At 37.5% G+C, this 27,257-nt stretch overlaps 1 protein-coding gene across 1 annotated transcript in view; it reads left to right on the top strand.

Moving 5' to 3' along the window:
- Window positions 1-25,104, top strand: part of EFR3A (EFR3 homolog A (S. cerevisiae)) — a 58,169-nt gene extending 33,065 nt beyond the window's left edge. The window contains exons 10-24 of the mRNA XM_009070947.1: window positions 1-21; window positions 218-263; window positions 2,044-2,158; window positions 3,931-3,982; window positions 7,010-7,182; window positions 7,616-7,691; window positions 9,912-10,073; window positions 11,293-11,424; window positions 11,930-11,997; window positions 13,134-13,261; window positions 18,388-18,476; window positions 21,834-21,882; window positions 22,990-23,093; window positions 23,697-23,746; window positions 24,924-25,104. The exon at window positions 1-21 is cut by the window's left edge and continues 98 nt beyond it. Of these exons, the coding sequence (XP_009069195.1) occupies window positions 1-21; window positions 218-263; window positions 2,044-2,158; window positions 3,931-3,982; window positions 7,010-7,182; window positions 7,616-7,691; window positions 9,912-10,073; window positions 11,293-11,424; window positions 11,930-11,997; window positions 13,134-13,261; window positions 18,388-18,476; window positions 21,834-21,882; window positions 22,990-23,093; window positions 23,697-23,746; window positions 24,924-25,029 (1,371 nt within the window). The 3' untranslated portion in view covers window positions 25,030-25,104. The remainder of the gene's footprint in view (window positions 22-217; window positions 264-2,043; window positions 2,159-3,930; window positions 3,983-7,009; window positions 7,183-7,615; window positions 7,692-9,911; window positions 10,074-11,292; window positions 11,425-11,929; window positions 11,998-13,133; window positions 13,262-18,387; window positions 18,477-21,833; window positions 21,883-22,989; window positions 23,094-23,696; window positions 23,747-24,923) is intronic.
- The last annotated feature ends 2,153 nt before the right edge of the window (window positions 25,105-27,257 follow it).

Below are 27,257 nucleotides of genomic sequence, written 5' to 3' on the forward strand. Positions count from 1 at the left end.
CACTTTCAGCTTCCAAGGAGAGTGATGAGAGGATTGTCCAGAATGCCATTATTCAAACAATTGGTGAGTAATGACAATAACACAGGCTTGCTTAAAATCCCTCCCCTTCTACCCCTTCCTCAATGAGATGGTATTAAACCACCTTGAATCAAAAAGGAATAATAGCAAGTGTGGTATCTCTCTGGTAGCCTCTAATTTTTAGGCTTGCTTTTCCAAGGAGAGTGATGAGAGGATTGTCCAGAATGCCATTATTCAAACAATTGGTGAGTAATGACAATAACACAGGCTTGCTTAAAATCCCTCCCCTTCTACCCCTTCCTCAATGAGATGGTATTAAACCACCTTGAATCAAAAAGGAATAATAGCAAGTGTGGTATCTCTCTGGTAGCCTCTAATTTTTAGGCTTGCTTTATGTATTTGCATTCTGAATTAAATTGTTAACTGACCAAATAGCCAAGAAGCTCAGTGAAAATAAAAAGTGCTGAGATGGACTTAAAATAAATTTGAGTTATATTATTATATGGCCCTTGAGATATAGACATCAGTCTCTATCAATCTCTAATATTAGTCATTTTATGAAAATCGTATTGCAAACAATCATGCACAGTAATAAATATTTTAGATAGGTACTAGTCGAACATCGGTAGAAAGGAGTGTTAAGCACAGTAGCAGCAACGACACCTAATGGCCAGTTATGTTACCAGGACTTAACTGAAGTGCTTTAAAGCACAGCACTGAAAATGGGCGCACCAAATTCTGTAAACGATTTTCTTAAAATAGCCTGTCCCCTTTTCTCAGATTTTGTCCTTATGGTAGTGATATTGTATATTGCAAGTACATTTATGATGTTTTCCTTTTCTTAAAGAACAAGTGGCAGTGTAACTTAAATGTTGTTCACTAATCTGTAACCTTTGATTATGCCTTGAAGCTTTCTAGAGCAGGAGCAAATACGCAGTAGATTGTTTTCCACTATTGCAATAAAACTCCAAGTTAAAATATTAATTCCTCTCCCCAAAGAAAAATCCTGAAACTCCACAGACCTACCTTTTAAAGCTTCTTTCTGTGGAAGTTACCTTTATATATTGCACAGTAATAGGGTCGAGAATCTCAAGTTGGAAGGGACCCATAAGGGTCATTGATTCCAACTGCCTGCTGCTCCTTGCAGGACCACCTGCAACTATACCATATGACTAAGGGCATTGTCCAGATGAACTCTGGCTCTGGCACTGGGATGACAACTTGTTCCCACCAAAGCTCTGTCTGAGCAGCTGCCTCAGTCATGGTGGGTGCAGAGTTTGTAGAGCCCAGAGCCTTCTGCAGGTGGAAACCATAGCTCCCTAGTCAGGCTGACAGAGCTTACAGTGCCCTACATGTGTGCCAGATCTTGCTAGTGCTCCTTAAGGGTGTATTTTAAGGTGAGGGGGAGGAGGGGCCTTGCCTGGCATTTGTCCTGGCTCTTCCCATGTCCCCTCAGTCGTTGTGGCACGAACTGCAGGTGTGTGGTGGGTTTTTTTGTTCCCTTGAGGTTCCCCTGGTTCAGGAGCCCTACCTGTGTACTGTGCTGGAGCACTCCACTGCCCATGATGCTGCCAAGGGAGCTGCTTGCATTGTCAGTCCCTGTAAGGACAGCAAACATCATATAGGGCTTGAATGTCTCTGGGATTTCTGTTCAGTCACCTGTGATAGTTCATAGAGACTGAAGAACAAACAAAAGTAGCAGCAATGTGTGCCATGAGAAACACTTGCAGTTCCTCACTGGTTACAAATGAAAAGGTGCCACATATATAACTTTCAAATTATTTATTTAGAAGAGGATAAAACTAGAAAGTTTTAGGATTCAAAGAAGGAAGGGAGTGTCATGACAAGACTCTCTCAAGCTATTCAGCAGAAATGAGCACGTGAGGTTATGTTCTAAAATCATAGTTTTGTTCTTCATCTCTTTTGACTTTGTTAATATATTCCTTGTATTTATAAAGGCTTTCCTAATAAAGACAAGGAGCCTATATCTCTTTTCTTCTGTGATTTCATTCTATTTTTCTTTAGGATTTTTTGGAAGCAATCTCCCAGATTACCAGAGGTCAGAGATTATGATGTTCATTATGGGCAAAGTGCCTGTTTTGGGGACAACTTCACAATCACTGGATACCAGTCACCTTGGGTTTGTATATCCTACATTTTAAAATTTCTAATTAAAAAGTTAGATTTTAGAGTCCTGATAAATTAAGAAGTGAAAATATTAAGAAAAGTGAAATGCAAATTCTTACTCATTAGGGACTGTATTAAATACTATGCAGGACCAAGACAAACTCGTGTCAGCAATATGAAATCAAACCTACAGACACGTTACTGATAGAAAATAACCTGGTTGGAATGCAACTTTATTTGCTCTAGAACTTTTCATCTGTCCACATCTGTACTAATGTTTTTAAAATTACCTATTGAATGGTGGTTAATTCCATAACTTCTTGTATGTTTATTTTGGGAATGAGGGAAATTGAATTAGGGCCACATTTTTTTCAGATAGCTGAATAATTTGCAAAGGACTTTTGTTGATTTTTTTTTTTTTTTCATTCTCTATAGCGTGACTTCAGATTAAGAAACAGCAGAAATTCCAATGAGTTTGTTTTAGATTTTCCCTCTTTATTGAGAAATAAGAAAAAGCTATAGGTGGCCAGACTTCTATAATAAACCCATAATTAAAAAGTCTCCATACACTGAAGTAGTATTTTTCCCTGTAACATGAATAATTATGTTTAAAGGTACTTTCTCTCAGTCTGGGGAAAGTCAGTGAAAAGGTTGGAGATGTTCATGGACACTTTGCACCATGGAAGTGATCCCCTGCTAGATAAGTAGGAAGTCATTGTCATTCTCCTTGGCTTCTTGGTAGCTTTCCATACAGTATCATGTCCCTACAGCATAGGATGCTATTCCATGGAAGATAGAAATCTATCTGTGCCAGACAGTTGTCACTCGTTTGGAAAGTATATGGAGAATGATTCCATGTGAAGTTCTGTACTTGGATTACCAGTTGGTGTGGGAGTTTTTGTCTGGTTTTTAACTATACAATTCTCCTTATTTTGGATTCTGTGTAAACATGTGCCTGAGGAGTGTGTTAGCATGATGCACATATGGCATTCTGAATCAAGCAGACTTTTTGACTGCTGACACAGTCCTGCATTACTTGAAGTTTTGGTCTCTGCTACCCCAGACATTTGAGTGATACTCTAGCCAGGATTATAGCTCATGAAGGTAGAAATTTCCACTGTTAGGTAGGGGCCAACTTCTGTGAACAGTCTTGTGCTTCCTTTACACTATTTGATGGACAAAATGTCATGTACTGTTTTTACTTTCTTGAAAGAATCGCTTAGAATGGAGAAATTTATTCCAAGTGCACTTTTATCTTGTAAGATCTTGCAAGAATAATGACTATATACCATTAGCTCTTTACTTCTTTTAGTACCAGTAGAAGGAAAATGAAAACAGATGAAGAACAGGTTAAGTAGTGTTCCATATACAAGAAGTGTCTTTCTTTCTTAAAAGAGTCAATTAGATTTTAATTCAGAAGAAATTCTGAGTGCTGATGCTTGTGAAAATAAACTCAAGCTTGTAGTGCTTGAATGTTTCAGATACAAAGAGATTTCTGAATGAAACATGAAGATTTAGATCTGCTTCACATAAACAATTTGCTGTTTTCTTCAATTGCATGTGCTCCATTTTTAAGCCTTCCGGTAAATGTCCCTTTCAAAAACATTTAGTTACTGTACATCAGTTGAAGATATTTGCCCTTTACTTATGATCATCCATCATCCTTTCCAAGACTGCTGTATTCCCTTGTCAAAAATGCAGTTGTTAGAATGATTTCTAGAGTAGAACAGTATTTTGAAGTTAGCAACAAACTTAATTTTCAATTTATTTTTTTTTCAATTATAGAGATTTGGGAACTAGGAGGATACAGATCATGTTACTGAGATCTCTACTTATGGTAAGCTTTCTGTGCTGAGTATATTATGTTAGAAACACACAATGCTTCACTGTATATGTTTACACATATAATTGCAGCATAACTATTCTGGAGTAAGAAATTAAACATACCTTCATATTACATAGATCTCTAATTCTGCTCTGTAAAATTGTGAAAGCATTTTCCCAACTTACATTACAAACAGCTGAAGATAAGTTCCTCCATCTCTTAGAGCACTTTGGTAGTATCAGTTGTAATTGGATCTGCAGGTCCAAAAGAACATCATAGAGTAGGTTGAGTTGACTCCTTCTGCCAACAATACTGGCAACATCAAAGTTGAAATAATTTTTGTCTCTGAGCCTGGAAAAGGAGTAATTAGTAGAATGGCAAATATTTTTAAAACCATAGTAATGGATGCCTATCTCCAAGCCCTTAGAGCCTCAGACACCATTGTGTTTCCCAAGTTTCTTGTAAGGTATGATTGAGTGTATTATCACAAGTACATTTTTCAGCTGTGAACCTTCAAAGAATATTTGTGGAAATACACTCAGATGGTAAGAATCAGAATTGTGGCCTGTTTTGTTGCAGAAGCTGCAAACTGTTTAGTGACTGAAGTAGGGGAGATATCATAAAGAGTGATTTCATGACTAAAGCAGAAGAATGCCTTCCTGGAAAATGAGCTTCTATCCCTGCTCCAACATGAAATTTGTGTGTGGTGTTAGGCAAATCAGTTAAACTGTTCTTTGCTTTTCCAAATCTGAAATCCTAGATTCTGGTTTGCAGAAGAGCTGAGCATTCACAGTTCAATTTGAGGATATAAAACATGTTAGAAAGGATCTCAGGTGGTCATTTTGCTCATTATCTTCATTAAGGATAGTCTCAGGTATGTCTAAACTGTTCCTGACAATATTCATCTCACCAGACTTAAAAAAACTTCCATTCAAGTCAGCAAGAATTAGTCTTAATTATTTGGGGTGCTGCATAGCCTGTAAGTATACATTAAGGAATTCACATGGGGCATGTGGAAGGAATTTAACATTTTGGGCAATGCACTTTGGTTTGCATTCTCTTCAGAATATAGAAGTAAAATCCCGTCACAGCAGAAAGATTTGAAAGTGAATGTTCTGTTGCTTAATGAATTACTCAGACATTGATAGATACTGTGGAAAAACTGTGGGCATTGTACATCATGTATTCTTTACAAATGAATAATAGTTTCATAACATAATTAGTCTGTTGCCATGCATACACACAGGCAGGCAAGTTAATGTTGTATAGGCAATTGAAATCTGGCACTTCATTAAAAATGTGCACTTAGATTTGCAGCCTTGTTGCTCGTAATATTAGTCATTTTCCACTTTCAAAATGATTGATTAGATACCTTCATGTGTCCTCATGCTCCTCTGCCAGCCACTTTCCTTTGACCCCCTTCAGTTTTGCTGCAGGCACAGTGCTTGCTCACATGTTGTTTAACCCCAGCAGGCAGCAGAGACCACCCAGTTGCTTCCTCACTCTTCCCCAGTGGGATGGGGAAGAGGATCAGAATGGTACCAGTGAGAAAAGTGTTGAGAAGGGAAACCAAGAAAAACAGAACCATTGGCACATTTTATCTGGGATATCCCTTTGGAAGTGTGAGAGCACTGTTCAGCAATAACTAAATCATCCCTGTGTTATCCACTCTATTTTGGTCTCAAATCCAGAACACAGCACCATATGTGCTACTATGAAGAAAATTAACTATCCCTGCCTAAACCACCGGTACAATTCAGTTCATGTGTAAAAGCTGTAATGGTATGGAATATGTATCATAAAGATACAATTATTCTGTAAGTCTTAGATAAAAATATTATTGCTTTTATTATAACTAAATTTTGAATAATTTTGCTCTCTTCACCCTCAACAGCTTCTGCCTCTCAGTTTCTGAATCTGTTTGGTTTTGTGACTGTAATGTTCTGATAGCCTCCACTTCAAGAGACAGTAAATTTTAAACATTTCTGACTGCTGTAAATGTTCAGCTGATTAATATTTGAATTGTCAGGTAGAAATTTACTTTTCTTTGTCTACCTACAGAGTTTGCTTTAATTAAAAGTAATTGAATGAGGCAAGTCAGAGGTAATATTAGTTTATAAAAATAAACAACACCGTGGTACCACATTTCACCATCCCTGGAGGTTTTCAAGATGAGACTGGATGTGGCTCTTAGTGCCATGGTCTAGTAACCATGGTAGGGTTGGAGTTGATGATCTTTGAGGTCTCTTCCAACCTGGTTGATTCTGATTCTGTGTTTCCAAGTGATATTTCATAGAATCATAGAACTCAGGGGTTGGAATGGACCTTACAGATCATCTAGTCCCAATCCCCTGCCATGGGCAGGGACACCTCCTCACTAGATCAGGTTGCTCAAGGCCTTATCCATCCTGCTCTTGAACACTGCTAGGGTTGGGGCAGCCACCACGTCCCTGGGCAACCTGTGCCAGTGTCTCACCACCCTTACAGTAAAAAACTTTTTTCTCACATCCAACCTAGACTTTGCCTCCTTCAGTTTGAACCCACTGCCTCTTGTCCTATCATTGCAGTTCCTAACAAAGAGTCCCTCTCAGCTCCCTTGTAGGCCCCTCTACTGCTTATATTGTTTTGCAATAAACTAGTATCCATCAATGGTTAAGGTGTACATGTAGGCCCTGATTTCTCCTTTGTAATTCACATGAGCATACTCAGTACCATATGTGAGAAGCTCAGAGCCTGAAATAGAAAAATCAATTGGAATTGAAATCATATCAAAATCATACTTTTTTTCTTTTTGATGTGTCAGTAAAAGAAGGATCATGGGAAATACCACTTTTAAGAGAGAGAGTTTATTTCAAGATGAATATTAAAGTCTTTCCAAATCCACAGTGAGATTAGGAGTTTTCAAAACTAATACAATACTTCAATTTGAATCCAGCTTTCAGATGCCAAAGCAGGTCCACTAAAAAGTCAGTGACAGCTGCAAGTAGTTCTTACAATGCAATAATGACACACATTTATTTTACTTCTGACAATGAACAGGTGACTTCAGGATACAAAGCCACAACGATAACTAATGCACTTCCTTCCCCGTTTCTGGACCCATTACTGTCTCCTTCACTCATGGAAGACTCTGAGCTAAGGCAGCTGGTCCTGGAAATCCTGCACAATCTCATTGATCGGCACGACAACAGGGCAAAGCTCAGAGGGATACGGTACTGCTGTTTGTTTGCTTTGGCCTACTTGAAATTTTAGTCCAATACCTGAATGATAAGTACTGTTGATTTTAAAATATTTTTCCTTACATGACATGTTATGTACTGTTTTGTTAAATGCCCAGTGCTCAGTATCTTTTATTGATGGCCAGTGCTGTACAGGTAAGCCCCAGTGCATGATGCCTTAAATGACCATTCCAAGCTAGTTTATCTGTGGAAGACAGAATATGTTATTTTATGTAGAGAAGAAAATACGATTGTCATAATTCTGTTCGTGGTTCTCCCTCTTCAACTGAAATTTGAATGTTGTTGTTAAACATGGATTAATTAAAATGGAAATGGCATCAAGATTTGTTTGAATAGTTCATGTATTTCACATTCTCTTCCTTTTCAACTTCTTTTAGCTAAAGTGACATTTTTGTTTTGTCTGTAGAATAATACCAGATGTTTCTGATCTAAAGATAAAACGAGATAAAATTTCAAGGCAAGATGTGAGCTTCATGAAAAAGGTAACAGTGAAGAGCTAACTTTTCTATCTAGAAAGAAGGCAAAGCAACTGAACCAGTTGTTTTGCTTTACTCCTACACGTGTGTTTTTGCAAAAAGTTGCAAAGATCATTAGAAAGTGATTTTAATTCAGAGTACAGTGATTTCAGTGTTGAAGTGCTCTAGATACTTGAGACGGTTCCACGGAATAAATTTTCATTTATGTCTTCAGTGATAACCCTTGTATGCATGAAATTAGAACAGTTCATGTCTAAATAATGATTCTAAAAAGACTTGCCCATAGTTACATCCCTGTGCAGCATCTTTGTTGAGTAGTATTTTTTCATTTGTGTGGCTTTTATTTTCTTGTATTTTTAGATAATTTTGTATTTTAAAATCTATTTTTAAAGCCTTGGCACAGGGGCTTGTGCCTTATTTTAGGCAAAGATGTCAAAAAAAGTTAACTTTGAAGGAAAATGCATCTCCTTAAAATATTATTTCTACTTTCTACTAGTTAATTTCTGAGTATGCTTAGTTCTGAAGAAAAAGATGGTGTATTTTTTAGATGATACTTGGTGTAGAGTGAAGTTACTTACTTACAATAAACACCCAGTTTTCTGTGTGGAAAAAATGCATATAGTTATTAGTGTGCTCTGTCATTCCTGACCAGTTTATCTGTGTGGATATGTCTGTAAACAAAAAGTAGAAATTACTGAAGTTATCTCATCAGGCTTTAGAACATTTATCACTGTTATCTGCCTCAGAAAATCTGTTCATTTCTCACAACTATCCCATGCTGCTTTGTTTTGTTTTCCCATTAACTGTGAAATAAAAAATTTAGATCTTCAGAGTGCAGACTTAATTTGATATTCTAATTGTAAAAATTGCAGTTTATCTTGTCCAGAGGCAAAAATGCTACATAGGTAATAATATGCAGACTTGAGTTGTGCAGATTTCAAATAACATTGCAAGGTACATGTTCTTGCCAAGTTAGTCCAGTTAATATTCTTTGCAGTACATTTACACCTGGTTTGATTAATACTGGAATAATACAAATACAAAATATACTACAACATTGGCAAGTATTAGTAATGTGTCTTTGAAAAAGCGAATTAAATTTTAATTCATGAATTTACTGTCTAGGATTTAAAATGGTTTGGATAAGTTCTTCTTACTAGATAAAAATTTTAGTTGGCAAGCTAAATGTTTGAGTCATTAATACTCTCACCTGAAAGAAAAGGGCACGAGAGGAAAAGAGGCTGTTACCTGGTCAAGAAAAGATTTATACAGTCTTCTAAAAAAATATATTAGCCCTGGGGAATGAAGTCATTCAATAACTATGTGTGCTACTGCTTCAGGTGCCTATCATAAATGTACTGTTACTTGTCTCTGGGGATGTTGACTCCACCACCTCCCTGGGCAACCTATTTTAGTGCCTGACCACCCTAACAGGGAAAATCTTTTTTCTAATATCTAACCTGAATCTCCTGTCTCAGCTTAAGGCCATTTCCACTCATCCTCTCACTGTAGGCATGAGAGATCAGCCTTTCTGTGTTTGCATTTTTTTTTGTGTTGAGAAAATAGTTTATTTACAAAGATTGTTAGGCACAGTGCTATGAGGAAAGGAAAGTCACTTTTGAAGTCGAGAATCTTTTGTTAGATGACTTGTGTTCTTCACTAGACCTGGAGCCTTCCTGTGCCCTATTCACTACCTTTTTTTCCTCTTGGTTTGCTATTCAAAGGGACTTGCTAAATGAACAAATTTTGTGTCTTCACAAGGATAACCCATGAAACTCATCAGTTACTTTAATGTTCTTGAGAATGTTTCAAGATTACTCTCTGATTTCTCATTTGCATAAATGGACAAACATTTTTTTAAAGTATTTCAACAGGAAATGTATTCTAACATCAGCCCACAGTGCAGTATTTGTGCAAATTCTCTGTATCATCTTCCCTATCTGTACATTACTGCATACAGTAGGACAGTGCTGTATTTATAAAGAAGTCGTTGTTAGAAATTATTGGTAGTCTTGATTAATCATGTACTTATTTGTGTCTGTATGTATATGTATGCATACACATGTATTTTATCCTGTTTTGTTCTTTTAATTTTCTATCTAAATTGATCTAACATCAAAGTTTGCCTCCTTGGAGTAGAGAATTGGACCAAAAAAACCATTAAACCTTCTTTCTAACCTAAATTATGCTATTTAGTAGTCATTTTTGCTTTTATGTCTTTTATAGCATGGTCAGCAGCTGTACAGGCACATCTACTTAGGCTGCAAAGAAGAAGACAATGTCCAAAAAAACTTTGAACTACTGTTTACATCTCTAGCACTTACCACCATTGAACTGGCCAATGAAGAAGTGGTTATTGATCTCATTCGATTAGCTATTGCCTTGCAGGTATGAGTGTGAGTCAGTGTTGGGTTCACTGATTGACAGTTTCTATTTGAAATTGGGGATGTGGATAACTTGTTTTGTTTGTATATTGATCTTTGGATTGAAGATCACGTAATTCCAAACTTGATTGTTCTGTTAAGGAAATGCAGTTTGTACATGCCATTTATTAATGGGAAAGCTTCAATTAATTAGTTTTGTAACAAACTGATACATCATTTGCTCTTCAAGAAAAATAGCAGATGTGGAAATTCGTTAAAACATCCCCTAGAATTGCTGATATATTCATTAGCAGATTGGCAAGGTGTCTTACAACCTATGATCTTGTGACAGTGTTCTGTATAAAATGTATGGACTGTCCTCACCTTAGAAGAAAGCTTTTGGTTAGTTGATTGATTGGGAATACTTGTCAAACCAGGCTATTTAATCTTACCTTAGAGTAAAATTCTGTCAGTGTGTTGGCAGGCTTTGTTCCTTACCATTTCCTTAATAGGATCAAACATTATCTCATATTTGCATACAGTCCTCAGGGAAACTGTATAACTTAGTGTTGAAATCAAAGCATTAAAAAAGAATAAAGTAGTGCTAATATGTGCCCTGGAAGTCTGATGAAATTGGGCCCTGTATTCCCAGTTCACTCTGTTATTAACCTTCTTCCCAAACGTGCACCTGCATTATGAATCCTCTGAAATGCAGTGTGCATCCTTAATTTTAAAATGTGTCACTGAAGCAAATCTTTCCTTGATGGAAATGAGGAGTTTTACTAGAACAAAAATAATGTAATCTGCATACACACAGAAATGCTAATAAGCATTAAATAATTGCCTTTATGGTGCTGCGCCTGTGACTCACACAGGTGATCTTTATTATTAAATTGCTGTTTCTAATTTTCATGAAAAAAATGTTATGATCAGCAGGTGGTAAGGACAAGAGACTGTCAGTCATTAACTTGTCCTTCTTTTCTGAGAAACAGAAGTTTCAGTTGAGTAAATTTATTTCTCTTCATAATGGTTGAATCTTTTAAGCTCTCTGACATCAGATCAACATATTCCCAACTCAGGAGTGAGCTAAAAGAGTAGGATTTTTAGATGAGAGGTTTTAAATGCTGAGTAGCAGCAGATAGTCATCATATGTCAGCTAGTGTTACTAGTAATAATTTTGACTTCCATGTATTTGGGACAGCCTGTTACCTTTGGAAAGCATAACAGTATTCCTTATGTTTCAGGACATTGCCATCATCAATGAGGATAATCTGCCAATGTTTAACCGTTGTGGTGTCATGGCATTGGTTGCAGCATATCTAAACTTCCTGAGTCAGATGATTGCAGTTCCTGCCTTTTGTCAGCATGTCAGCAAGGTAACACATAGTTAAATCATTTAGGTCATTTAGGACAGTCAACATTGTACTTTAAAGTGGGTAAATAACTTGTGTCAAGTAATTCCTTGTAGTGTTATCTCCCATATTTGTGTCCAGCAGCATTGCTATTGGTCTTCAGTCTCTGATGGCATTACTTGCTGACTTTTAAAATTATGAGCAGAATACTCTTCTCTCAAGGTATAGCAGTTTTCTTCTCTTTATGGTACCATATATAACAGGCTAAATTCTCATCTGGTAAGACTTTGCAGCCTCACTGGCTTTGCTAAAACAGTACCGACATGCACAAGACCATGAGAACCAGATTTTTCATCTAAAGAGTGAATTCCACAGTCTCTTTTCTAAAGGCCTCATTTGTTCTGAAGTAGGTGTTAGTGAAGGATTGGTAATCTGCTACAGTAGAATCTCTTTAATCAACATAGTCATTGGAGAAAACAGCTATGGAACTACTCCTCCATTTGTACTTTTTGTCTTGGGTTCTTTTTAGGTCATTGAAACCAGAAGTCTGGAAGCATCTTATTTTCTACCAGAAACAATTTTCAAAGACAAATGCAAGTAAGTAGATACAAAATGTGAATTAATGAACAGTGAAGGACCTATTTTACTATTAAAGATCACACATCATTGAAATATGCTGCATATGTGAAAATAATTTAGGGTTTAATAGTGTACAGGATAAGCAGAAGAAACCCAGGCATTAGAAGTGTATATGCATATAGGAAAAAAATGTGGGTTTCAGACTTGTACTTTAGTCAGAGGCACAATATGATGCTTGGTATGTGTTAACAGAGCAAAATGCATTTTCACTGAATCACAGAATGGATGAGGTTGGAAAGGATCTGGAGGTCATGTGCTCCAAGCCCCCTGTTTAAGCAATGTCACCTAGAGCAGACTGTCCAGGACCATATCTAGATAGCTTTGGAATATCTCCAAGGATGGATACTCCACAAATTCTCTGGATAACCTGTGCCAGTGCTTGGCCACCCTCACCATAAAAAAGAGTTTCCTGATGTTAAAACAGAAACTCTGTGTTTCAGTTTGTGCTCATTGGTTTTGGTTCTGTCACTGAGCAGCACTGAAAAGCATGTGGCTCTGTGGCCTTTCTGTCCTCCTCCTTTGAGGCAGTTGTACACATTGATAGGATCCACCTTCTTTTCTCCACGCTGAACCATCTCAGTCTGTCCTCACTGGAGAGATGCTGCAGTCCCTTAATCCACCTTAGTGACCCTTTGTTGGGCTCTCTACAGTCCATGACTCCCATCCTGGGGAGCCCAGCACCTGACAGTACTCCAGGGTGTGGCCTTACCTGAGTAGAGGGGAAGGATCTCCTCCCTCATCCTGCTGGCAGTGCTCTTCCTGTTGCAGTCCCAGACACCCTCAGCCTCTTTTCACAAGGACACACTGCAGGCTTTTTCTGTGTAACACAGACCATATTCTATCAAGATGTAGCAGAATAGGTGAGGAACATATTTCAGATAACCAAGAGGTGTTAAGGTAATTAAAAATAATACAGAGGTATTCAGTGGACTAATTTTGGGCATATATTCATTCCTGAAAGTCCGAGCAAGCTTTATTTTCATCAGTGCATTACCATTGCCCCTTTTTGGTTGCTCACAGACATTGGAAAAATATTATACTTAATCAACAAATATCTACTGGTAGATAATAACTTCTAATATGTATTTTTACAGTCTTCCAAAATCCTTAGAGAAGCATGAAAAAGATTTATTTTTCCTGACAAACAAGATTGCAGAATCATTAGGAGGCAGTGGATACAGTGTGGAAAGACTGTCAGTTCCCTATGTGCCCCAGGTAACAGGTGAGTGGTGATCAGTAGCAACACCATGAAGTACCAGTTATTATGAATACTTCCTCAGTGTGTTGTGTGCCAGTGAAATGTAATGTGACTACTTGGCAACAAAACCTAATCATAGTATAAATTTGTCTCCTCAAGATGTTGTAGGGTTTTTTCTCATTAGCTACTCTATTATTGCTAAGAAGTTTCAACTTTGTGCCCTTTAAAGGTTATTCTTTTTCATTAGAAAAGAGAGGTGGGATAGAAGTTCTTGAACACACTTTGACTCTTCATAAATGAAGTCCTTGCTTTCCATGTATTAAGTTGAGTTGGCAGATGAGGAAGGATTATACAAGTCAGCATACATCATTATTTTTATGTAAACACTGCCATATGATCTTGTGCTGATTTGAGTTACTGGCCTTAGGTAAATTCTCAATGAGGAGGTGTAATTTTAATCAAGAATGGAATGTTTTCCTCTATTAGATACCTGTGCTAGCTTAGTGTCAGGTAACACAGTGGAACTAAAGGATGCCTAAGGAAGGTTTGCAGGAGCTCATACTATGCAGGCTTTGTGAAGGACTGTCTAGTATGTGGCATTATATGCTTTTGGCTTTTAATATATTGAATAACTTATTGGAAAAAAAAACCCTGAAGATTCTGTTTTCTTAACCATGTGTGTTTTGTGGCTGTATGTAATTGGTTGCTATTTTAATACTTCCTATGGGACACCCCAGCCTGAAACATGACCTTTTTAAAGGACCTAGCAGAAAAATGTAATTTCTGTGTTTTATAGTTCTCACATGGAAAGAACCATAGTACATATGGACAGACATTGCTGCCTGCTCTTGAATATCTGTTTTGGATAGCTGCTATGGGAGGAATGAGTTCTCCAGAGAGCAGATGTGGTTTTGTCCCAAATGCTAGCAGCCACACTGGTGATATATTCTGACACAGCTGTGATGTCTGTGTTTTCTGTTTCTGGTTCTCTTCTTCTAAGAATGATAATATTCCTGTACTTGGCAGATTATTTCTTCTGGCATCCAAAAACCCAGATAACCTTATATTTTAGTATTGGCAGAAGAGGTAAGCAGCAAGTAAGGAAATGTTACTGGCTTTCAGTGAATGAGAATGGAGTGAGGAAGATAGCCTGGTTTGAAATTTATGTCAGGCCTCTTCTAGAAACTGAGATGTATTTGTACCCAACTGACCTTGCTAGAGTTTTCTTGGATACTTTGCTAAAATTGTACTCCTACACAGGAAGATACGTAAGTTCTGACATCAAGGTTAAGTGAGTTTAGCTGCAAGTATGTGATTAACTGCCTCTGCAGGTGATGAGAAATTGCCATATTTAATCTAAATTTTAGCATATGTGAATCAGATGAGTTTGGGGTATTTTGTAATCCTTTTGTAAAGAGCAGTAACCAGAGCTTGTTCCTGGTCTGCTACCGTAGCTAATTAAGATCAGTAATCTCTGGTCCTGTGGAATATTGAGCTTCCAAGGTTTAATTTCACTAAATCAGGACCAAGTGAAACTTGTTGGGTTTTACTACAATGCAACATTTCATTTCTGCTATTAATACTTTAATGCTAAGATGTAGTGTTTCATAAGAGATCAGTAATCTTAGTACAGAATGGCTCCATTTTTTTGTATATTCTTGTGAAATCTAGGGTTGAACCCAAAAAGCCTGTAAATATTTCATCCTAATTATTTCTGCTATTTCCATATATCAGTGATGTAATGCTTAACAATGACTTATAGTTTTGTCATCCTGTCTTTGTTTCATGTTCTTGTCACTTTGAAAGACAACTTCTTATCAGTTTGAAAGACAGTCATATCTGCAAATTTTTGTACCTTTTTCTCTTCCTTATTTGGGGAAGGGAGAAAGCTGATAATTTAAATGTACATTTAATCAGTTTTTATCTGTACATATATAATCTTTTTTAATTCAGCTCTATTTCCATCAGGCAAAAAACCTCATAAATGCAAACACAGGTCAAAAGGTAAAACTGAGTTGTAGGTCAGCCTGCTCTCCTGCTGCCTGTGGTGTGTCCCTGTAGGATGTGCACAGTCAAAAACCTGCTTTTAGAAGGCCTTTAAACCTTTAGGCCAGAAATTGTGTTGTACATAGTGTACTTGGTGTTTCCTTCTGCTTTTTATTTTGTTTATCTCCTTGATATACCTGTAGCAATGTTAGCTGCTGTGAGGTTTGCCTTTGTGTTTACTATTTATTTGGCACTCTGCAATATGGTAGGTTCCTATTTTCTTTTTCTGGGCAGGTTGTAGGGCTATAGGTATCATTTCTGTGATGGAACTAATTACCTCTTTAAGTGACAGTGCGAGAACTGGGTAGAAAGTTGGAATAAGCTCTCGGCTATTCGAAGAACGATCGGTCATCTCACTCACTGGCTGTTCGGGATGAAGGTCCATTAGCAGGACGTGTATGCATGCATATGTCCTGTGAGCATCCCACCCATAGCTAGACACTGTCCACCCCCCAGCTGTCTCCTGGTTCCCAGTCTCCCCAGTCACTGGCACCTGTGTCTGTGAGTCCTCACATCCCACAGTGCCAGTCCAGGTGCTGGTACAGATCCATCTTCCACACTGATGTCCATGCACATGTACACACGGATCCCAGTCAAGCTCCCAGGCTCCATGGTCTTACTGACAGTTGTCCTAGGCCTCTTGGTCCCTCCAGAGGCCTCTACCTCAGAGACACACAGAGATCCAGACATACGTCGTCACCCCCTGCTCTCAGGGCCATTCACCTGCTGGTCCAGCTTGATGTGACCACATGGGGGGAGTCATGCTAAGCACCTTTCCTCGCTCCAGACCCACCAGGCCTCTGACCTGATGTCTGACTCCAGTTACTGTGCTCAGACCCCCGTGCTCACAACTGCACAAACAATAGAGTTCCTCACTCAGGAAAAGAGGGACCTTAAAGTTCATCTAGTTGTAATCCCCCTGCCTTGGGCAAGGACACCTTTCACTAGACCAGGTTGTTCCAAGCCCCATCCAGCCTGGCCTTGAACACTTCCAGGGATTGTTCAGCCACAGTTTCTCTGGGCAAACTGTTCCAGTGCCACACCACACTCACAGTCAAGAATTTACTCCAAATACCTGATCTAAATCTACCCTCTTTCCTTTCAAAGCCATTCCCCCTTGTCTTATTGCTACATGCCCTTGTCAAAGTTGATTGATCCTGCCTTGGTCAGTGAGGTGATGCAGAGAGCTGCTCCTGTTGCCAGAAGGTGTGGGTGCCACCCCCAGACCATGAAGCCAAGGCTGCTGGGGCAGTGGGTGTTGAGACTCCACCACTGTCCTCATGCCTCTGGGTTCCTTTGTGTGTGTAGAGATGAACTTTGTATCATTTAACAGAAAAAATGGCATTTTTGCAATCTTTAACCCACTTAATATGTTGAAATTAGAGTCAAATGGGCATTTTTCTTAGGCCAGTATAATGAGGCATCCATTACAAAAATTAATTCTATCCAGCATAGCCCCAGAAATGTCTTCTGGTGTTTATGTGTCAGTTATAGAGAGAGCAGCAAGATGGCAGCAGAGATGTAGGTTTGTTTTGTGTTTTCTCTTGAGGGCTGAGGTGCTTTCCTCTGTATGTATTGTGTCATATACCAGTGAGGTTTAAAAATTGAGTAAATCCTTCAGAATGCCACTCCAGATACTCAGGGTATCTGAGAACCTGGCACATATAGCTAGAATTCAGGTGTTTTTCACTAATCTTGTTCTTTCACAGCCTCTTGATCTTAAAATGGCATTTCATTTATATGACTTCTGAAAGTTATTTCTTCATCTTTAAAAGCTGCGTATGTTCAGCTCTGCTGGAATGAATTCTCTTTGTTCATGTTCAATATTTGCACTGCAAAAGTGCTTTGCTAGAAGTGGTTTAAACAAAGGTTGCAGAAGAACCAGCATAAATTACCTTGTGAGGGGGAGTTTTACAGTCTTTTAACAGAAGTTTTAACTTTTCCTGAGTGAGGAACTCTATTGTTCGTGCAGTTGTGTGCATTGGGGTCTGAGCACAGTAACTGGAGTCAGACATCAGTCAGAGGCCTGGTGGGTCCTTAGCATGATGACTCCCATGTGGTCACATCAAGCTGGACCAGCAGGTGAATGGCCCTGGCTTTTAACAGTCTTTGTCCTTATCTTAGTAGCAAGTGCCTGTAGATGCTTCTGCCTATGTGCAGAGCAAGTCATCAAATAAAAATGGCCATATCCAAATGGCTTGATCTTGGCTAAAATCTTAACTGTGACATTGAAGTTCCTGGGTTTGTAAATGAGATACTCAAGAGTGAATCCAGTCAAGTCTCCATTTGTCAGAGGATCCTCATTACATGCCTTAAAATGTATCTCTACTGTTTTTTTAAATCTTATGTTAATATATTAAATGTCAAAAATGAGAAAACATCAGTGCACTGTCTCAGGAATGCAGTCACAGAACGGAAATCCATGAACTGATGGATCATTTGCTCATAATGTGCTTATGCATTAATGTAATTATTGTGCTCCTTTTAGTATCAGCACAGTTGGTCATATTCTGACACCTTCTTAGGCCTGCTGGACCCACTGAAATCTTTGTAGGAAGTGAGAAATGGAGAGAATGTTTTTCATCCAATAGGTTTTTAGACTCCATATGGTACTTATGGCAACTTGAATAAGGAAGGATTCCTGTTCACTTCCATTCAGAAATCTTTATTTCTTCTGTCAGTGTGTCATCTCCTAAGAAGGCCTTTTCTGTTTCACAATACCTTTAAATTAAGACCTTAATATTTCACTTTCACAACCAAGAAAGTAAGTTCAGGCTTTTGTAAAGAACTCTGCAGCTATATATCTTCATGTGCTATGTGCACTTGAAAAAGAGTTCATCTCATTTTTTAAAATTCTGGGCTTTCAGGAGAAAGTTAACAAGATCCAGAATGAGAGAGGGAAGGGACAATAAAAAGATTATTTTTCTTCATATTTAGTAATTTAGAGCAGTGACTGATCATTTTTCACAACAGTTCAAACGATAAAATCAATGATCTTGGGTTAAACAGGCATATGGACACAAATCTGCGTCTGCTGGGTAGAAATTTGATTGATCGTGTTTCGAGTGTTATACAAAAAGTGAGACAAGTTGTTTTTCTGCTAGATGAGGACAGACTCTCCAGGAGGAAGAGCATTGTGGACACCGTGTCTATTCAGGTGGATATTCTTCCTGGCAACAACACAGAGGATAAGGTATGAAAATCATGGAATATTTTAAAGCAACGTCCTGAGTGGAAGCAAAGCTTTCCCTGAAAGTCTAATCTTCGATTATTCTATCAATGTTAAATACTTTGGGGGATTGTTTTTTTTCCAGTTATGTGTTCACAGAAATGTGTTATTGAAGATGCTGTGCTGATCTTGTTCTGTAGAAATGTCAAGTATGTTGTCACTATAGTTTTTATAGACAGCCCTGCAGAATATGGGATAGCAATGCTTTTACCTGACAAACAACTGATATTTTATGAGTAAATATTGTAAAATGTTTTCTATGCATTTTGAGAGATCACCTAAAAGCCTGCATCTGTATCTGTGCATCATTTGAAGTGTCTGAGAGACTTGTTATCAACATGGGGCTGTGAGATATAAAGCCAGAGAGATACGAGACTGGTGGGATACTTCCTCTCTCTGAGAATGACAGGTAAAGACTAGGCAGTCTCTGTGCCCCACAGTGTTACAGTATTACTGTTCCCTTCCAGAACAGTTTAGCAGCAGCACTTTAAAGTCACAGAAAGGATAAAGTAGCAACAAAAAGTTCCTATGAACTGATGCTAATTGTCCCTTAGGAAGACTGCATTATAATTAAAATTATTCCACATCTTTTGACACTTCATTTGAAGTATTTCTTAAAATAAATTTCTACTGAATCTTTTGCAAGGATCTGCTGATTTTTATTAACCAATTTTCTGATGGCTGTTGAAATTGAGGTGTTTGTACCTGCAGATGAATCCTCCCTTTGGCATCTTCAAACTGCCTAGGGGCATGAAGCACAATGTGTGGACAGAGTCAAGCTGAGCGTTGCTTAAAGATTCAATATTAAGCTGCTGCAAAGGAGCAAGATTTGTTTTAGAACTTGCTGACAGAAGTGATATGTTTTGCATCATTATTATTCCTTTCTGCTTTGTGCTGATGATACCTCAGATGATATTTTGTGTTGACTTCCTGCTTTTGTGATTTAGCAAGGATACAGATAAAAGTTCAGGAGAAGGAAGAAAAAAGTGTTTGAGAAATAACTGAGATGATCACATCTCTAGACTTTGTGAAGAAAGTAAATGTTCCTAACAGGAATGGTGGTGTTTGACATTTCTTTTCTAATATCATCTATTTTGTATGTTTATATGTGATTGAACAACTCTCTTGAAAGTAGAATTAAATGAGAGAAGTTTCCATTTCAATTTTCAAATGATTCTGCTGACAATATGACAGGCATTGATATATAGACATTTTTTGAAGTGGGTGTAGCAGTTGTAGATAAATCAGAATCTTTTTATGGGTTCTCAGTTTAATGTGGTACAGTGTCTTGGATAATGAATTCTTGTTTATCTCTTAAAACCAAGAATTTTATTAGTCAGAAACACATGAAGTGAAGTATTTCTCCTTTACCTGCTTATGATGTTTGTTTACAAGGCAAAGGAAAAACCAGTATTTTCCAATTTGCTGACTTGCACCCTCATACCTATATATGAAATCTGATTCTCTGGTGATGTAGATTAATAAGTACTCCTTAACTGTCAGCAGAACTAAACTACAAAAATAAGGGGCATAAGACTTTATGATTGTGAGGATTACCTACTTAATCAGTGGAAGTTTTAGGATTAATGATGTGTGCTGTCATTTCTAAACTGAGGTAGAAGACTGTTTATCTATTTTCTACACAACAAGAATGCAATTCTTCTGTCAGCACAATCAAAGTTTTTTGTTGTGGCATGTTACTGAATTCTGTTCAGAAGGATGGTTTATTCCATAATTATCTCCATTTATGAGATGAAAGCACTTGTAAAAGCAGCTAGTGCTTCTGTGATGTCAATAACCAAGTATAATGCTGGGTAATATCAGCAACTACTGTGGATGTTACCTAGAATTGTGAAAGGCTGCTGTGAGCAAGTAATATTTACCAAATAACAATTGTATAAAAGGTGATTATTTCAGAACCTGAATACTCTTGATCTCTAGCCATATCCACAAATATTTGATTTGCTGTTTATTTATTAATCTTTTTATAGTTTCATAGTATGTTGAGGGGTTGAAATGGACCCTAGAGGTCATCTAGTCCCAAGCCCTGCCATGGGCAGGGACACCTCACACCAGACCAGGTTGCTCACAACTTCATCCAACCTGGCTTTGAACACTGCCAGGGTTGGGGCATCCACAACCTCTCTGGGCAACCTGTTGCCATGTCTTACTTTTATATATTCAGAGGTAGAGAATGCAATGCTCATGTAGTAAAGTCTGTTAGAAAAATATCAATTACAGCTCCATCTCCTGAAACAGCACTAATGTAAATAGGAAACAGCTATTTCACCTGGCTTTACCCTTTACAATATCTCAAGCCAATTAATTTAAAAAATGAAAGAATTCGGAGTCTTCTGAATTGGATTAAATAGCTTTTTGTTACCTTACAGTTCTCTTAAATCATATTATAACATTCTAAACAATTAACATTTCTAAGGAAAAATAAGAGTGCTGCCTGTTTACTTGTTTGAAGGATGAAGTAAGGCAGTTCAAGCCAAGGAACCATATTATATTCAGGTGAACATTGTTCTGCCATCTAAGCATTCTCCCCTAATACCATCCCAGTGGTTTCGTGGTAAATATATTTACTAATATAGAAACTCCAGATCTACAACAAATTACAAAACAAAAATTCATGAGCTGGAGCTCTTCAGAGAAATATTTATGCAACTTTGATAGTTTTGCAGCCCCAAGCAATTCCTAATCAAGTACATCTGGAGCAGCAAAAGGATATTCATATCACTAGATGAACAAATTTTCTCAGTGCATCAGACATAGCTTGTTATGAGAAGCCCTTTAACTTCAGTGTTTATGACATAAGCATCAAATTATTTGGAGCCCATACTGGTATGAAGTCAGCCTAAAGCAATAACCATTTTCCAGTCTACACTCCACTGCCATCTCTTATTTTAGCATCACATTGCTGGTAACTCAATGAGTCGCAGGAAAGAGTTGCAGTTATTGGCAACAGCTAAGGACCAGTACTGAGACTTTACAGTATAGAAACACCACAGCATATTCTTGACCCAAAGGAGTGTTCTGCCAAAATTCAAGTCCCTTTCCAAAGTATGGTTGTTATAGAGCATCTTGACTAGAATGTGGAAAGTTTTCCTTGATCTCATATGATAAAAATGGCAGTGGCTTAAAAAGGCAAATTAGTGATCTGTTGGCTGCCATAGAAACTCCAGATAGAGCTATGAGTGGCTTGGTGGGCAGAAAAGCTCTGGCCATTTTGACCTTCTGTACTTACCACATTCCTTATTATTTTAGAAGCTTAGATATTATATGTGATGATTAAGGGGTTTTGTTTCTTTTGTTCAGGTTGATAATACTGAAGAAATCACCTTTGAAGCTTTGAAGAAAGCCATTGGTAAGATTTATTACAGCTGTGATTATGCAGCATAGTACTTGTTGATTATGGAAGTGCTAGAGAAAAAGGAGTGCCCAGAATAACATAATGAAAATATTACATGTCTTTCTCTTCAGCTAGAAAGTTTATTTAAAACATCTGTTATTTACTTCTAAATTTCTGAAATTATATCTTGATAATGTTAGCAAATTAATTTGCTGAAGTTAATGGGACTGAATGAAAAGCATCTGGAAATGTCTGTCATGTATTAGATTTGCCTTATAGGCCAAGCCATAAATAATGCAAGATTTTCATGCTCCATTGAGTGGTTATTTATAAAGCAACTTAAATAATTTTCACGTATTAAGATTTTCAGGTCTTCAGTGCATTCAGAAAATAGATTGTAAGGTACACATTGTGGATTTCAAAAACACTCAGATTTTTTAAAAGAACATTTTTCTGACAAGTGTCCAAGCTACTAGAACACAGAATTATCCAAGTCCTTTATTTCATATCACTATAAGTAACTACTAATTAATGGTGTCCAGTCCACCTGTTCAAAATATAGATTAAACATTGATGTTGTAAACAATAGACACTGACATTTTAAACAATAATTTAATCTGTCAGTCTTCCAAACATGCCTAATCCCTGAGGTAATTAAATCCACTAAGTATGATGGAAAGTTCCAGCTGCTTGCAGGTTCATTCAGCCTATGGAGGTTGAAAACACTTCTCATAAATTCCTAAGAGAAAATTCAGGCCACCTGTCAGCATGGTCCTGGGAGGGAGAATACTTCCTTTTCTCTGGAAGCTGAACCTGTGTGCAGTAAGTGAGAAGTGCAGTCTTGAGCCCAGGCAGTGAAGCAAAAGGGAGCCTGGATGTACTCATAATTAAAGCACATGCTAAAAAAGGGACAAAATTAGGTCCTCTAACAACTCCCTGAAATTTTATCTGCATTTTGCTTTAAAAGCAATGCCAGATGGCAGCTCACTTAAGAATGGTTCCGTCACTTCCAGTAAAGTGCTTGTTCACTTCTGCAGTGCACGTTTGAAGGTTTATATCACTTATACTTGATAGGAAAAGATTGCATTTGTCTTTATTTTTAAAAACTATTATTCTTTTAAGATAACAATGGACTTGAAGAACAGGAAAAGGAAAAACGGCGTCTTGTGATTGAAAAGTTCCAAAAAGCACCATTTGAAGAAATCGCAGCACAATGTGAAACCAAAGTGAGTTTGTTACACAGCACTGAAGATATTAGCATAAACATTAATGGGGATGTGCTGGCTGAAAGTGATTTATGTTGCTGTGTCACTGCTGCTGTTATTTCTGAAGAAGTTCAGTTCTCTGGGTTTTGTCTCTACTGTTGTCAGTGTTGGGAGATTCTAGTTGTTTAAAGTGTGCTTTTGATTGTGCCTAGACCATTTGGAAAGAAATGGATACCTCATACACTCTGAATGTTTTCCTTGGTATCTTTGAAATCTAGATTCACAGCCCATTACTCTTTCATTCTGGGGTAACTGGAGCAGTATTTACTCCTTTGCATGTTTTGAATAACTAAACATATTTCAGGTTTGTTAAAATCCTGTCTGCAACAGCACAATTTGCTATAGAATTCCTAGCACTCCAGCACATGCTCACTCAATCTCAAATGCATCTTCGAGGCTCAGAATCCTTGCAGCAGTGGAAAAGGAAATTGAGATAGGAAATACTGCCTAGATTTGTATGTGGGGATGCAGAATGAACACACTGAGTATGGCCTGGCACATTCATCGTAGCTCAGTTCAATATATAGATGTTAATAATTCAATTTCAAATTTTTTTTTCCCTAGGCAAATTTGCTTCATGATAGACTTGCACAGATACTGGAACTCACCATTCGGTAAGGCTTTATGCAAGAAGAATATCATGAATGAAAAATTAGTTATAAAGCCATTGTGGCAACTTTTAGATTGTTAGTGTTCTTAAACACACGTAATAGGGAGAAAATAATTGCCTTAACTGAATGCTGTGGTTTAAGTCTGGTAGGCATTTCAGCCCCACATAGCCACTGGCTTACCCCTCTTCACTGGGATAGGGAAGAGAAGTGGAAGGGTAAAAGTGAGAAAACTCATCAGTTAAGATAAGAACAGTTTAACAGGTAAAGCAAAAGTCTCACATGCCAGCAAAGCAAAATAAGAAATTCATTCACTTCCCATGGGCAGGCAGGTGTTCAGCCATCTCCAGGAAAGGAGGGCTCCTTGGGAAGACAAGTGCCATCACTCTGAATGTCCCTCCTTACCTACTTCTTTCCTTAAAGCTGTTGTTGCTGAGTATGATGCCATATGGTATGGGATGTGCCTTGGGTCAGTTGGGGTCATCTGTCCTAGCTGTGTCCCCTTCCAGTTTCTTGTCCACCTCCGGCCAACACAATGGCATGGAAGTGTGAGGAGCAGAAAAGGCCTTGGCTCTGCATGAGCTCTGCTGAGCAATAACAGAAACACCTCTGTGTTATCATCATTGTTTTGAACAGCCCCATAACAGCTGCTATGGAGAAAAAGAACTCTATGCCATCTAAAACCAGTACACTGAAAAAAGAGTACTCTTCTTTATTTTCTTACTATTATTTTGAATCATTTGGATAGTGGAGAATATCCAGAAACTATGTCATAGTATGCTTACATTATTACAGTATTTCTGTGTCTATTATTGCAGAATGCCCTTGTTTTCCCATTACTGCATCTGTTTGAGAAAGTAATTAGATACTGAGCACCTAAAATAGTACATGGCATTATTACAGAGAGTTGTGCACATCCATTGTGCAGGATAAACAGTATTTATTAGCAATGAAATACATTGGGATAGTTCTGTAAGATCAGTGAAGTTGATGATTTAGACAAGAGTACAAAAATCCTAAAGGCATGATAATTTCATTAGAATTTCAAGACTAGAGTAAAATACTGTTGGGTGGGGGGTGGGGGGATAGTTTCCTCTTGTTTCTTAGCTACTAGTGTATAAGATTATAAAAAAGCAATCCATATAATTATAAATTGTATGTATTGATTGTGCTTCTCACACAGTCCTCCGCCTAGCCCCTCAGGAACGATGACCATTACTTCTGGACATGCTCATTACCATTCTGTTCCAGTCTATGAGATGAAGTTTCCAGATCTTTGTGTGTATTAAGTGTCTTCTGAAGTCTGCTGGACATTATTTAGAATAGAGTACAATAGAAAGAACAAGATGAGTTTTCAAATTTTATTGTTTATTGTATCTAAACTAACTTTAAAATAAATGAGCCAAATACAGATTACTTTAGCCAAATTCATGATACTGTCTTAAATAGTTTTCTTCTGTAATATATTTTAAGTTAGGTTTTTCATACATTGTGTTTCTTCATTTTCATATTTGAGTACATGTAGAGATATAAAAATTGTCTTACCATATAGGTGAATATTTCAGTTACTCTGGGAATTTGTATCGCTGCAAATTCCCTTACTCTGAGATAGTGTAACTGAAGCACCTGTTAAAGCTTCTTTTTTATTTTGGTTGGTTGGTTGGTTGTTTTTTTCTCCTCTCCACCTCAATTCTGTGTCTAACTAGAATGCTTTTGGCTTGCTTCATCTCATTAAATGTAACCAGTGGAGCACTACCTTAGCTCCCTCTTGTTCATGCTGTCATAGCTAGCCAACGTGTTTGGTTTGGAATATATGGAAAAACCCAATACCTTACATGTGTTCCAGTACAGTGAATGAAGTAATGGACACTTGTTAAGTATTCTTTGATGCATCACTTAACATGCTTTTTAGATATATACACCCAGTATATGTCCTGTGTTTCTTGCTAAAAGTAAAATGCTTTGCATAAGAGAGGAGAAATCCCCTCTTGAAGCACGGAATTGTGCAATATTTTTCATGTCTTAAAGTGTATGGTTTACAGACTGTACTTTTGAAAAAAGTAATATTTTGCTGTCTGCTTTAGTATAAATACACGAGAGATATATTTAGTATAGCAGAAAATAAACTGAGGGCATTTTAAATCATAAATGCAGAAATTACGAATATATTCTGAGGCTTTTCTCTGTAGTTTATTACAGCTTTGTAGTGATATTTTAGAAATTGAAAGAAAACTGGATGAAACCATTTGAAGATCAAGAATTTATTACATATATTTTCAAACAAAAGCATTTTTAGAGATACATCTCTGTGTTTGTTTTTGTTCCATTTCTCAAACCTTTAAGGTAACTTTCATAGGTTTATGTATCTGAGCATACTATTCAAGTGTAAATAAAGTAAAGCTGATACAGTAAATCACTGATGTGTGATGATAATTGTCAAGGCTGTCTTTATGACTCACTAAATTCTGCAGGCAAAAAAGAAAAACAGCATTCATTGATGCCATGAATAGTAAGTTCAAAGTCCCTTAATCTATCTGAATCTGACAGAAGCAGCACAAACATGAATGAATGCTCTGAAATATCTGTAATAAATGAAGACATTTAATTTAGCCAGCGGTTTGGATGAACAGTGATCAGGCCATGAACAAAGTGATCTAACTTCACTTAGCCCTGCTCTGAGCAGGAGCTTGGTTTAGATGACTTTCAGAAGTCTCAACCTAAATTAATCTTTGATTGCATATTTCTGAGATCTGAAGGGTTATCACTGACTGGAGCATTTGCAAACCCACTATAAAAAAGGATTTTAAGTTTTTGGAACTGTAGTCCAGTATTCTGTTCTACTGGACTACTTTTAAAAGCCTGATGCGACATAATATCAGAGAAATATCAGCTACTTAAACCTATGAGATGACATGCTGAGACTTTGAGAAGGCATTCACAAAGCTCAAAAGGTAATTGAGACCTTCTTTTCAGTTTAACAGTGCAATCACAGCTGTTAGTGGATGACGAAACAGCCCCTTATCTACAGCATTCCATTGCGATTTTTACTGCTGCAGCGTGTCAGCCTGATCAGACCACAGTCTACACATAAATAGGACTCTAGCTTTTAGTTTTCACTTTTTTTTTTTTTTAAGGTAAGACTGATAGTTTCTTGGCCTATGTAAAGAGTGTAATTTTTTTAACAGTAAATCTAACCTAGGGATGCAATGTAAAACACTTACCCAATCTGTCATTTTTTAAGACTGTCACTCTGCACTTTTGTACAAGAAGAAAATAAGGAGTCTAAGAAATAAAGAATGTACTTCTGTTTGCACTGGTGCAGTATGGAGACTGTGCTGTAAATACAGGATTGTTTCTGTGATTGAATTCTGGTGCATGAATGCTGCATGTGAAAATAACTAGATTCAGCATTTCATTTTCTGTTCTGTTTATGAAGTATTTTTCATTTATGCTGATGGTAGGTTTCCATGTTCCCAATGTTCACATGAGCTTTGTTTGGGAAACGCAGGTGTTGTGC

This window comes from Acanthisitta chloris, unplaced genomic scaffold (assembly GCF_000695815.1).
Source record: "Acanthisitta chloris isolate BGI_N310 unplaced genomic scaffold, ASM69581v1 scaffold11813, whole genome shotgun sequence".
NCBI classification, from domain to species: domain Eukaryota; kingdom Metazoa; phylum Chordata; class Aves; order Passeriformes; family Acanthisittidae; genus Acanthisitta; species Acanthisitta chloris.